The sequence below is a fragment of the Plecotus auritus genome, assembly GCF_963455305.1.
Source record: "Plecotus auritus genome assembly, chromosome: 15".
Lineage (NCBI taxonomy): Eukaryota > Metazoa > Chordata > Mammalia > Chiroptera > Vespertilionidae > Plecotus > Plecotus auritus.
The window spans coordinates 1,877,485-1,889,662 of record NC_137781.1 but is presented as its reverse complement, the minus strand read 5'-3'; the positions used below and the strand labels follow the sequence as shown (position 1 = coordinate 1,889,662).

Genomic DNA, 12,178 nt, shown 5'->3' with positions numbered 1-12,178 from the left:
ACAAGATTCGTGCATGGGGTGGGGGTGTCCTTCAGCCCGGCCTGCACCCTCTCCAATCTGGGACCCCAGTGGGATCGGGCCTACACGGGCAGTCGGACATCCCTCTCACAATCCAGGACTGCTGGCTCCCAACCGCTCACCTACCTGCCTGCCTGATTGCCCCTAACTGCTTCTGCCTGCCAGCCTGATCACCCCCTAACCACTCCCCTGCCAGCCTAATCACCCCCTAACCACTCCCCTGCCAGCCTGATCACCCCTAACCACTCCCCTGCCAGCCTGTTTGATGCCTAACTGCTCCCCTGCCAGCCTGATTGATGCCTAACTGCTCCCCTGCCAGCCTGATTGATGCCTAACTGCTCCCCTGCCAGCCTGATTGATGTCTAACTGCTCCCCTGCCAGCCTGTTTGCCCCTAACTGCCTTCCCCTGCAGGCCTGGTCACCCTTAACTGCCCTCCCCTGCAGGCCTGGTCACCCCTAACTGCCCTCCCCTGCAGGCCTTGTCCCCCGCAACTGCCCTCCCCTGCAGGCCTGGTCACCCCCAACTACCCTCCCCTGCTGGCCTGGTCCCCTCCAACTGCCCTCCCCTCCCTGCAGGCCTGATCACCCCCAACTGCCCTCCCCTGCAGGCCTGGTCCCCCCGCAACTGCCCTCTCCTGCAGGCCTGGGTCCCCCCCAACTGCCCTCCCCTCCATGCAGGTCTGAGCGCCCCCAACTGCCCTCCCCTGCAGGCCTGATCGCCCCCAACTACCCTCCCCTGCAGGCCATCTTGTGTCCACATGGGGGCGGCCATCTTTTGCGTTGGAGTGATGATCAATTTGCATATTACCTCTTTATTCTATAGGGTATTCTTTATTGATTTCAGAGAGAAAGGGAGGAGAGAGAGACACATCGATGGGTTGCCTCCTGCATGTGCCCCAACCAGGGCCCGGGCCGGGGAGGAGCCTGCAACCCAGGTACGTGCCCTTGACCAGAATCGAACCCGGGACCCTTTGGTCCACAGGACGATGCTCTAGCCACTGAGCCACACTGGCCAGGGCTGGTCTCCTTCTCGGGACGGGTGGGAGGCCCTGGGAGAGAGGATGTAGCCGGGAGCAGCGGGCGGCTGGCAGGTCCCTCCTGGGTGTGTCTCTGAGCCTGGCTCCCTCACAGGCTGGGTGGGGCTGAGGGCCTCCCAGGAGGCCGGAGGCGGGGCAGCCGGAGGCCAGGCCTCAGGGTCTGGGCTTCTTGTCCGCAAAGAAGAGCCGCCGGGACTTGTGGGGCTGCGAGGAGGGAGGAGATGCTGAGTCTGGGGTCCCAGACAGGGAGGGCACCCCCAGGCCCCCCCCATCAGGGTCACACACAGCCTGGGCTGGACCGGGGGCAGGGTCAGGCCCTTCCCCCATGGAGCTCTGCCATCGGCCCCCAGCGCGGGGTGCAGGATCGGCCCCCCCTCTCCTGGCTCAGGAGGCCGCGTGCTGAGCGTGCGGAGCCGCCCGGCATGACCTTCTGGGCCAGCGACGTTGAACCTTCTCTGTCCCCCGGCTCAGAAGCGGCACGGCAAAAGGGATACTGCGTGCTAATGTGACCCCCAAAATAGGTGTGACTTCGGTTCCTTCACTCCAGATGGCTCTTGTGGTGTTGGCTGTTGTCATTTTTAAAAAATACACTCTTATTGACTTTAGAGAGGATGGGAGAAGGAGAGAGAAACACCCATGAGGAGAGAATCATGGATCGGCTGCCTCCTGCACGCCCCACACTGGGGATGGAGCCCGCAACCCGGGCCTGTGCCCTGACCGGGAATCGAACCCCAACCTCCTGGTTCACAGGTCGAGTCTCAACCCCTGGGCCACGCCAGCCAAGCAAGCTGTTGTCATTTTTATTTTTTTATTTATTTATTTTTTGATAATTTAAGGGAAAAGAGGTCAGTGCCCCTGACTAAATAGGTAGAGAATCTATATACACTGAGTGGCCAGATTATGATGATCTCTGAACGCATAATAATCTGGCCACTCAGTGTATGTATGTGTATATATATATATATATATATATATATGAGGCCCAGTGCATGAATTTGTGCATGGGTGTGGTCCAGCCAGCCTGGCCAGGGGGAGGGGACATGGGCGGTCGGCTGGCCTGCCTGCTGGTCGAACTCCTGGTCGAGGGGACAATTTGCATATTAGCCTTTTATTATATAGGATGTACACTGAGTGGCCAGATGACTATGCGTTCAGAGATCATCATCATCTGGCCACTCAGTGTATATAAAAGCCTAAGAGACTTGGCTGACCAGCCGGTAGCTATGACACACAATGACCACCAGGGGGGCAGACGCTCCAACCGGTAGCTATGACGTGCGCTGTCCACCAGGGGGCAGACGCTCCATGAAGGAGCTGCCGAGCTGCAATGCCTTGGCAGCTGCGGTTCTCAGGTGACGCACCCAGAACCAGAGAGGAGGGAGCTTGATTCCGGGGTGCGTCACCCGGGAACTGCCCTCTCAACCCAGGACCCCTCTGGGGATGTCGGAGACCTGGTTTCAGCCCGATCCCCACAGGCCAGGCCGAGGGACCCCACCAGTGCACGAATTCGTGCACCGGGCCTCTAGTGTTTTAAAAATTCCCGGGGCACCCCGGTTGCAAATCGCTGCTCTACATGCTGCCCCCGGGGACAACCCCTCCCGTAGATGAGGGGACGCAGGGCCCAGGGGAGGGTTGCTGAATGAGGAAGCCCATCCGGCCGGCGTGGCTCCGTGGTTGAGCGTCGACCTAGGAACCAGGAGGTCAGGGTTCGATTCCCGGTCAGGGCACAGGCCCGGGTGGCAGGCTCGGTCCCCAGTGGGGGGCGTGCAGGAGGCAGCTGGTCCAGGATTCTCTCTCATCATGGATGTTTCTCTCTCTCTCCCTCTCTCTTCATCTCTCTCTGAAAATCAATAAAAAACATATTGAAAAAAAAAAAAAGAAGCCCTAACCGGTGTGGCTCAGTGGATAGAGCGTCGGCCTGCGGACTGAAGGGTCCCGGGTTCGATTCCGGTCAAGGGCATGTACCTTGGTTGCGGGCACATCCCCAGTGGGGGGTGTGCAGGAGGCAGCGGATCGATGTTTCTCTCTCATCGATGTTTCTAACTCTCTATCCCTCTCCCTTCCTCTCTGTAAAATATCAATAAAATATAATATATTAAAAAAAAAGAGTACAGAATGCCCATTTACATTTCACATAAGTAGTGAATAATGGCAGGATTAGGAATTCACTTATGCCAAAAAAAATTATTTTAAAAAAGGACTAGTTTCTCTGGCATTTAGAGTAACTGGGCTTCCTGTAATCTGTCTTGCTACCTCTGGTCACCCTTCGTTGCCAGGGAAACCTCCTTGCCCAACGTCACGTGGCAGGGAGTGGCCGCCCGGGGACACGGCGGCCGGCCGGAAGCCCCTTCTCCGCCTCTCAGGGGCTCTGGGACCCCCTGGAGCGGCCCAGAGTGGGGACAGGGAGCCCCGGTTGGTCGGCTCCAGAGAAAGACCTCAGACCCTGGCCGGTGTGGCTCAGCGGATAGCGCGTCGGCGCCTGCGGACTGAAGGGTCCCCGGTTCGATTCCGGTCACAAGGGCACGTCCCTCCGTGGCAGGCTCGATCCCCGGTCCCTTGTCGGGGTGCGTGCGGGAGGCAACCGATGGATGTGTCTCTCTCACATCGACGTTTCTCTCTCTCTGTCTCCATCCCTCCCACTCTCTCTCTAAAAATACATGGGAGCCCCCGCTGGTGTGGCTCAGTGGATAGAGCGTCGGCCTGCGGACTGAAGGGTCCCGGGTTCGATTCCGGTCAGGGCACATGCCCGGGTTGTGGGCTCGATCCCCAGTAGGGGGGTGTGCAGGAGGCAGCTGGTCCATGATTCTCTCTCATCATGGATGTTTCTAACACTCTCTCTCCCTCTCCCTTCCTCTCTGAAATCAATAAAAATATATTTAAAAATTAAAAAAAAAATACATGGGAAAATATCCTCCAGTGAGGAGAAGAAGAAAGGAAGGAAGGAAGGAAGGAAGGAGGGAGGGAGGGAGGGAGGGAGGGAGGGAGGGAGGGAAGGAAGGAAGGAAGGAAGGAAGGAGAAAGGAGGGAAGGAAGGAGGAAGGAAGGAGGAAGGAAGGAAGAAAGGAAGGAGGAAGGAAGGAAGGAGGAAGGAAGGAAGAAAGGAAGGAGGAAGGAAGGAAGGAAGGAGGAGGGAAGGAAGGAGGAGGGAAGGAAGGAGGAGGGAAGGACGGAAGGAAGGAGGAAGGAAGGAGGAAGGAAGGAGGAAGGAAGGAAGGAGGAAGGAAGGAAGGAGGAAAGAGGAAGGAAGGAAGGAAGGAAGGAAGGAAGGAAGGAAGGAAGGAAGGAGGGAAGGAAAGAAGGAAGGAAGGAAGGAGGGAAGGAAGGAGGAAGGAAGGAGGGAAGGAAAGAAGGAAGGAGGGAAGGAAGGAAGGAAGGAAGGAGGAAAGAGGAAGGAAGGAGGAAGGAAGGAGGAAGGAAGGAAGGAAGGAAGGAAGGAGGAAAGAGGAAGGAAGGAGGGAAGGAAAGAAGGAAGGAAGGAGGGAAGGAAGGAAGGAGGGAAGGAAGGAAGGAGGGAAGGAAGGAGGAAGGAAGGAGGGAAGGAAAGAAGGAAGGAGGGAAGGAAGGAGGAAAGAGGAAGGAAGGAAGGAAGGAAGGAGGAAAGAGGAAGGAAGGAAGGAAGGAAGGAAGGAAGGAAGGAGGGAAGGAAAGAAGGAAGGAAGGAGGGAAGGAAGGAGGAAGGAAGGAGGGAAGGAAAGAAGGAAGGAGGGAAGGAAGGAAGGAAGGAGGGAAGGAAGGAAGGAAGGAGGGAAGGAGAGAAAAAGAAGGGAGGGAGGGAGGGAGGGAGGAGAGAAGAGGGACAGAGGGAGGGAGGGGGGGAGGAGCCCACCTTATGTGTCCGCCCGGCATCCTTGCTCTTGGCTGCTGGCCTTTGCTCACAGGGGCTCCTGGCCTCGGGGGCCCCCGGGATCCCCTGGTGGCCCCAGTCCGTGGGCCCCGACAGCCTGCCGGGCATGAGACCCGGCCCAGGCACCGGCCCGGGAACCGGGGGCCTGGCGGGCCCCCCCCAGCAGGCTGGGATCTGCTCGTAGGCGCTGCCTCCCTCCGGGTCCGGCTCACCCCCCTCCTCCTCCCCCAGGGAGCCCGCCGTCCGGAGGAGCGCGTAGGTGTGGGCAGCGCTGTCCGGGGAGCAGGGCTGAGCCCGGGGGCTGGGCTGCGGGGACCGCTGGCTCCAGGGGGCAGCTGAGGGCCCCGGAGCCTCGGGTGACAGGGGGCGGCCCCAGGGAGCCGGAGATGCCACGGGGCTGGGGGCTGGGGTCCCCGCGGCGAGGGGGGGCCCCCGGCCATCGGGCCCGTGCTGGCCTCCGTCCCAGGCTGGCCTCTGGGCCCCGGTGTCCGGGGAGCAGGCCTGGCTGCCCGCTGGCCCTGGCCCGGGCCTGCCGGTGGCCTCGGTGCCCAGGCCCAGCCTCAGTTCTGCGTAGACGATGTCGGGGGAGCCCCCATCCGACGGGTCCAGAAGCGAGGCCCTCCTCTCGGGGACGGGGGGCACCTGGCTGGGGGGCTGGGGAGCGAGGGACAGAGGACCCCGTAAAGGTCGCCAGTGGGGAAACTGAGGCTCCGGGATGAGCAGAGACCCCCCCCGCCCCACCCCACCCCACCCCACCCCACCCGGCCTCAGTTTCCCCGACCTGCACCCAGGGCTGGTCGTGTGGGCTCGGGACCCCGCCAGCGGCCACGCGGGACCCTGACCACAGTCTGCACCGTGACTCAAAGTCGGGGCCACCAGGCTTCCCTCCCACCCTAGCTCATCCTGCCTCCAGGGTGGTCCCTGCTCCCCCTCCCAGCCCCTTGCACCCCCCCACACACACTCCCTGCTTCCTCCCCTCAGCATCACCCCTCTGTTCCTGGGGCCGGGGAAGGCCTCAGGGGAGATGAGGGGCCACAGAGGCAGCCAGGGCACCAGCCCGCCGCCCCGCCTCCCTCCTCCTCCCCTGGGCTCCAGGGACCCACCTCTGGGCTCTGCTCCCCGTGGAGGAAGGGGTCCCGAGGTCTGGGCGGGGGGCGGAGGCTGCCGGCCTGGTCTGGGCCCCCCCAGGGGGACGGTCCGGCAGGTGGGTCTCCCTGGCCCGGGGGGTCCCCGTGGGGGCCCAGGGTGGTGGCGTCGTAGGGGTCCTCGTCCCGTGGCTGGGGGCGGGGACACGGCAGGGGGGTGTCTGAGGTCCCTGAGTGCCCCCCACCCCAGTCCCTGAGCTTGGGGGGGGCGCTGCCTCAGGTTCTCCTTTGCAAATAGCGACCATGGGCCCTCACAGCGTGGCTCCGTGGACAGAGCGTCGGGCCCTCGGACTGAAGGGTCCCGGGTTCGATTCCGGTCAAGGGCACGGACCTCGGCAGCAGGCTCGATCCCCAGCCCAATCCATGTGTCTCTCTCACATCGATGTTTCTCTCTCTGTCTCTCCCCTTCCCTCCCACTCTCTCTAAACATCAATGGACCCTGGCCGGTGTGGCTCAGTGGATAGAGCCTCGACCTATGAACTGAAGGGTCCCGGGCTCGATTCCCGGTCAGGGCACAGGCCCAGGTTGCAGGCTCGATCCCCAATGGGGGCTGTGCAGGAGGCAGCCGATCCAGGATTCTCTCTCATCACGGATGTTTCTCTCTCTCCCTCTCCCTCCCTCTCTGAAATCAATTTAATTAATTAATAAATAAAATAAAATAGTGCTGGCTGGTGTGGCTCAGTGGATAGAGCTTCAGCCTGTGGAGTGACAGGACCCGGGTTCGATTCTAGTCAAGGGCACAGGCCGGGTGGTGGGCTCGATCCCCAGTGCGGGGCGTGCAGGAGGCAGCCGACCTGTGATTCTCTATCATCATGGATGTTTCTCTCTCCCTTCCTCTCTGAAATCAATAAAAATATATTTAAGCCCTGACCGGTGTGGCTCAGTGGATAGAGCGTCGGCCTGCGGACTGAAGGGTCCCGGGTTCGATTCCGGTCAAGGGCATGCACCTTGGTTGCGGGCACATCCCCAGTGGGAGGTGTGCAGGAGGCAGCTGATGGATGTTTCTCTCTCATCGATGTTTCTAACTCGCTTTCCCTCTTCCTTCCTCTCTGTAAAATGTCAATAAAATATATTAATATATATATATATATTTAAAAAAAAACATGAAGGACAGACATTAGACCACCTCCTTCATTTAAAAAAATAAAAATAAAATAAAGATAAACTTAAAAAAAAATCAATGGAAAAATATCCTCGGGTGAGGATTAGCAAAAAATAATAAAAAATTGAAAATGTTAAAAAACACACAAATTGGAGCCATGGGCGGGTGCGGAGAGCCCGCACCGACAGGACATAGGGAGGAAAAGGCGTGTATGTGGCCTGGAGAGAGTGGTGGGCACCCCAGACCTGGGCAGCCCCCCGCCCGCCCCCCTCACCCCGGGGAAGAGGGGCGCCGCCTACCCGGGGACAGGCCGCAGCCAGGGTCTCCCCAAAGGGCTCGAACGGTGCCCCCTGGTGGTGGCACAGGAGCGCGGCCAGGCTGCGGTGGCTGCGGGTGTCCCCCGAGACCAGGTAGCGCCGGTCGGGGAGCTGAGTGATGACGAAGTGCCGGCACCGGTCGCTGCCCCTGCAACAGGACAGGCGGCTGACACTCCTCCCCTCGGGCCTCGGGCCGGGCCGCGGGGTGCTGTGTCCCCTGTGGGTGGAGGTGCAGGGTCGGGAGCCAGGGTCCCGGAGGTCCAAAGCCTGTCCCCGGGAGGGTCAGGGCGGGGGGGGGGGGCGGGGGGCCCGGGGCAGGAGGGACCCACTCATCTGGGTGCAGCGTTTAAAGGGTGACAAAAGCCCGGGCTGGTGTGGCTCAGTGGGTAGAGCGCCTGCCTGCGGACCGGAGGGTCCCGGGTTCGACCCGGGCCCTGGTCGGGGCGCGTGCAGGAGGCCACCCATGGGTGTGTTTCCCTCTGTCTCTCCCCCGCTCCCTTCCACTCTCTCTAAAAAAAATCCACGGAAAAATAAAATAAAAGGAAGACGAAGGATCTAATGTTTTAGAAAATCAAAATGAACACTGAGAAATCCATCACAAACAAATATCAAAGTCTTTCTAGAGTGGAGGTCAGCCCGGCCAGCATAACTCAGGGGCTGAGGGCTGACCTAGGAACCAGGAGGTCAGGGTTCGATTCCCGATCAGGGCACAGGCCCAGGGTTGCGGGCTCCATCCCCAGTGGGGGGTGTGCAGGAGGCAGCCAATCCATGGTTCTCTCTCATCATGGATGTTTCTCTCTCTCTCCCCCGCTTCCTCTGAAATAAATAAGTATACAGTATATATATATATATATATATATATATATATATATATATATATATATTTTTTTTTTTGTTGTTGTTGTTGTTGTTGTTGTTGTTAAAATATGTTTTATTGATTTTTTACAGAGAGGAAGGGAGAGGGATAGAGAGTTAGAAACATCGATGAGAGAGAAACATCGATCAGCTGCCTCCTGCAAGCCCCCCACTGGGGATGTGCCCGCAACCAAGGTCCATGCCCTTGACCGGAATCGAACCCGGGACCCTTCAGTCCGCAGGCCGACGCTCTATCCACTGAGCCACACCGGTCAGGGTGGGCAATAAAAATATATTTTAAAAAAATAAAAAGAGCCCTAACCAGTGTGGCTCAGTGGATAGAGCGTCGGCCTGCGGACCAAAGGGTCCCGGGTTCGATTCCCGGTCAGGGCACATGCCCGGGTTGCAGGCTCGGTCCCCAGTGGGGGGTGTGCAGGAGGCAGCTGATTCGTGATTCTCTCTCATCATGGATGTTTCTCTCTCTCGCTCGCTCTCCCTTCCTCTCTGACATCAATAAAAAAATATTTTTAAAAAAGAAAGAAAAGAAAAAGGGGAAATCTTGCTGTTCTTCCTTCTCTCCTGGGCTCAGAGTTCCCCCCGAACCTCCCGCCTCCCACCAGGGGGCCTTCTCCCTGTCCCCACCCACCCCTTCCCCGCTGGGCTTCATCCTAGGTGGTCAGGGAGGGAGGGAGGGATGAGGGACCACAGGCCTGTGCTTACCTGCAAGGCCTGGTAATGGAGCCGGAGCCTGGACATCTCCCCCTTCTCCCCCCTGCACCCCCCAACCTCCCCCCCACACACACAGACCTCCTCTCTTACCTGTAGGACAAGATGTAGCCGGTGGCCCGGTCACTGAGGCGGACGAGGAAGGAGCCCAGAGCTTGGTCCCTGAGCCGCTGCTCCGCCTGCCTGCCCAGGGGGCACGCCGTGAGCTGGACCCGTGCCCTTCCAGCCGCTGAGGGGCCCTGGCCGTGCCCCCGGGGGCCCCCACCTCCGTCCGAGCCTGTGCAACCCGGGCATGTGCCCTGACCGCACACCGAACCGGGCAGGAGGCAGCCGGTCCATGATTCGTGGGGTCATGGGTCAATGCTCAACCCCTGAGCCACGCCGGCTGGACTTGGCCTTTGTGTCTGGGGTGCCTGGGCCCCCCAGGTTTTCCTGGGACAGTCCCTGCTTAAAAAGGCTGTCGCGCCAAAACCGGTTTGGCTCAGTGGATAGAGCGTCAGCCTGTGGACTGAAAGGTCCCGGGTTCGATTCCGGTCAAGGGCATGTACCTTGGTTGCGGGCACATCCCCAGTGGGAGGTGTGGAGGAGGCAGCTGATCGATGTTTCTCTCTCATCGATGTTTCTAACTCTCTCTCCCTCTCCCTTCCTCTCTGTGAAATATCAATAAAATACATTTAAAAAAAAAAAAAAAGGCTGTCGCCTCGTGGCTAACAACGCTCAGCCCCCGGGTGTTCATCCAGTTTAAAAGAAAAAAACAAACACATATTTTTATGGATGTCAGAGAGGAAGGGAGAGGGAGAGAGAGAGAAACACCAATGATGGGAGAGAATCACGGATCGGCCGCCTCCTGCACGCCCCCCACTGGGGATCGAGCCCGCCACCCGGGCCTGTGCCCTGATCGGGAACCAAACCCTGACCTCCTGGTTCCTAGGTCGACTCGTAACCGCTGAGCCACACCGGCCAGGCTCATCAAGTTCTTTAGAGCCATCCTGGCCCTGCTGCCCGTCCGGGACCCAGTCTGTGTGCAGAGTGGAGCCGATGCCCCAGGGAACGGGGTGCCCCCCCCGCCCCATGTCTGCTCGCCTGCCCACAGCCCCCCGGGTCCCTGCCCAGCCCAGGGAGAAAGTGGGAACCAGCTTTGTCCTAAAGGCCCCAGATCAGACCATCTCTTCCTCCCCAAAGGGCTGGGAGCCAGGTTGGGACATGTAGACGGGGTGTGTGGGGGGGGATGGGGGCGCCTGCCCTTACTTGCGGGTGATGAATCCGTGGAACCAAGGGGGCAGGGCCCCGTCCTGCAGAACGAGGGGGGCCTGCGTCTCCATGAACCACCTCAGGGCCAGCTCCCGCAGCTCGGCCCCCGCCTGGCTGTTCCCCGGCCCCGCGGGCCCCCGCCCCCCGCCGAGCGGCTCCGGGCTGCCCTGCATGCTGGCAGAGCTCGGAGGCGGGAGCAGAGCCCAGGAGCCCCTATATCTGCGTGCACCCCAGCTCATTTGCCTGCGTCCCCGAGTCCACGCCGCCCCAACCACCAGCCACACACAGGGGCCCATTGTCACCTCTGGGGGGGGGGGGGGCGTGGCTGGCTGCAGACACTGGGGGAGGGTCGCCCCTGCACCCAGAGAGGGAGGGGAGGGGATCCCCGAGTGGCACCCAGCAGGTGAGCTGCCCCCCCACCCGCCGGCCTTGACCTCTTTCCTTAACCTTCAGCCTTTCTCTCAGCTCAAGACCAGCCCTGAGGGATGTCCACAGCAAGGCCGCTGGGACAAAGCAGGGGGTTTAACTTCCATGCACGGCCCGGCCGGCTTGGCTCTGTGGCTGAGCGTCGACCTAGGAACCAGGAGGTCCGGGTTCGATTCCCGGTCAGGGCACAGGCCCGGGTTGCAGGCTCCATCCCCCGTGGGGGGAGAGGGGGGCAGGAGGCAGCCGATCCATGATTCTCTCTCCTCATGGATGTTTTTCTCTCTCTCCCTCTCCCTTCTTCTCTGAAATCAATACAAATATATTTTTTAAAAAATAAAATAGCCCTGCCCTAACCGGTGTGGCTCAGTGGATAGAGCATCGGCCTGCGGACTGAAGGGTCCCAGGTTCGATTCCGGTCAAGGGCATGGACCTTGGTTGCGGGCACATCCCCAGTGGGAGGTGTGCAGGAGGCAGCTGATGGATGTTTCTCTCTCATTGATGTTTCTGACTCTCTCTCCCTCTCCCGTCCTCTCTGTAAAATATCAATAAAAAATATATTTAAAAAATAAAATAAAGACCAGCCCTGAATGAAGTCCGCCTGCATTGTGGTACAGTTCTGGGCTGATTAATTCCACTTTCCACTCACAATGTATCGTCTAGATTCGAGGGTCATTATGGGGACCACATTTGACCGCATAATGTTTAAGAATGAGGGGCTAAGGCCCAGCCGGTGTGGCTCAGTGGATAGAGCGTCGGCCTGCGGACGGAAGGGTCCCGGGTTCGATTCCGGTCAAGGGCATGTACCTTGGTTGTGGGCACATCCCCAGTGGGAGGTGTGCAGGAGGCAGCTGATGGATGTTTCTCTCTCATCGATGTTTCTAACTCTCTCTCCCTCTCCCTTCCTCTCTGTGAAAAATCAATAAAATGTGTTTAAAAAAGAATGAGGGGCTAAGGCCTGGCGGGTGTGACTCAGGGGCTGAGCGTCGACTTATGAACCAGGAGGTCAGGGTTCAATTCCCGGTCAGGGCACCTGCCCGGGTGGCAGGCTGGATCCCCCGTGGGGGGGAGGCGGGCGTGCAGGAGGCAGACGATCCATGATGCTCTCTCCTCACTGATGGATTCCCTCTCTCTCTCTCCCTCTCTTTCCCTCTCCCGCCCTACGACTCTCTCTAAAAATCAATGGAAAAATAAAATAAAAATAGAACCGCGATTCCGAGCCGTTCTGGGTGAGTGGGGCCGCTGCCGACCTTGAGGCCTGGAAGTATTCAAATGCGGAGAGATGGTCTCCACCTCCATCATTTTCCATGACGCCTTCGCCTTCGCTTCTCACCTCCCTCTGAGGCAGAGGCTTTTCAGAGGCAACCCGGGCATTTGCATTGGAAGCAAAGGCTTTGTGTCCCGGAGAGGGGGCAGGGCCTGGACAACCTGGGGCCTGGGTGACGATGGGGATGCCTAAG

General features: G+C 59.5%; 1 protein-coding gene across 1 annotated transcript; it reads right to left on the bottom strand.

Annotated features, from left to right (window-relative positions):
* Window positions 1-659: 659 nt before the first annotated feature.
* SH2D7 (SH2 domain containing 7) lies at window positions 660-10,468 on the bottom strand (the record flags this gene model as incomplete). The annotated part of the gene is made up of 6 exons (XM_080651688.1): window positions 660-1,259; window positions 4,882-5,553; window positions 6,003-6,176; window positions 7,446-7,611; window positions 9,138-9,227; window positions 10,293-10,468. The coding sequence occupies 6 exons, from the start codon at window positions 10,466-10,468 to the stop codon at window positions 1,209-1,211; spliced, it is 1,329 nt and encodes a 442-aa protein (XP_080507814.1). The 3' UTR covers window positions 660-1,208.
* Between the last annotated feature and the right edge of the window lie 1,710 nt (window positions 10,469-12,178).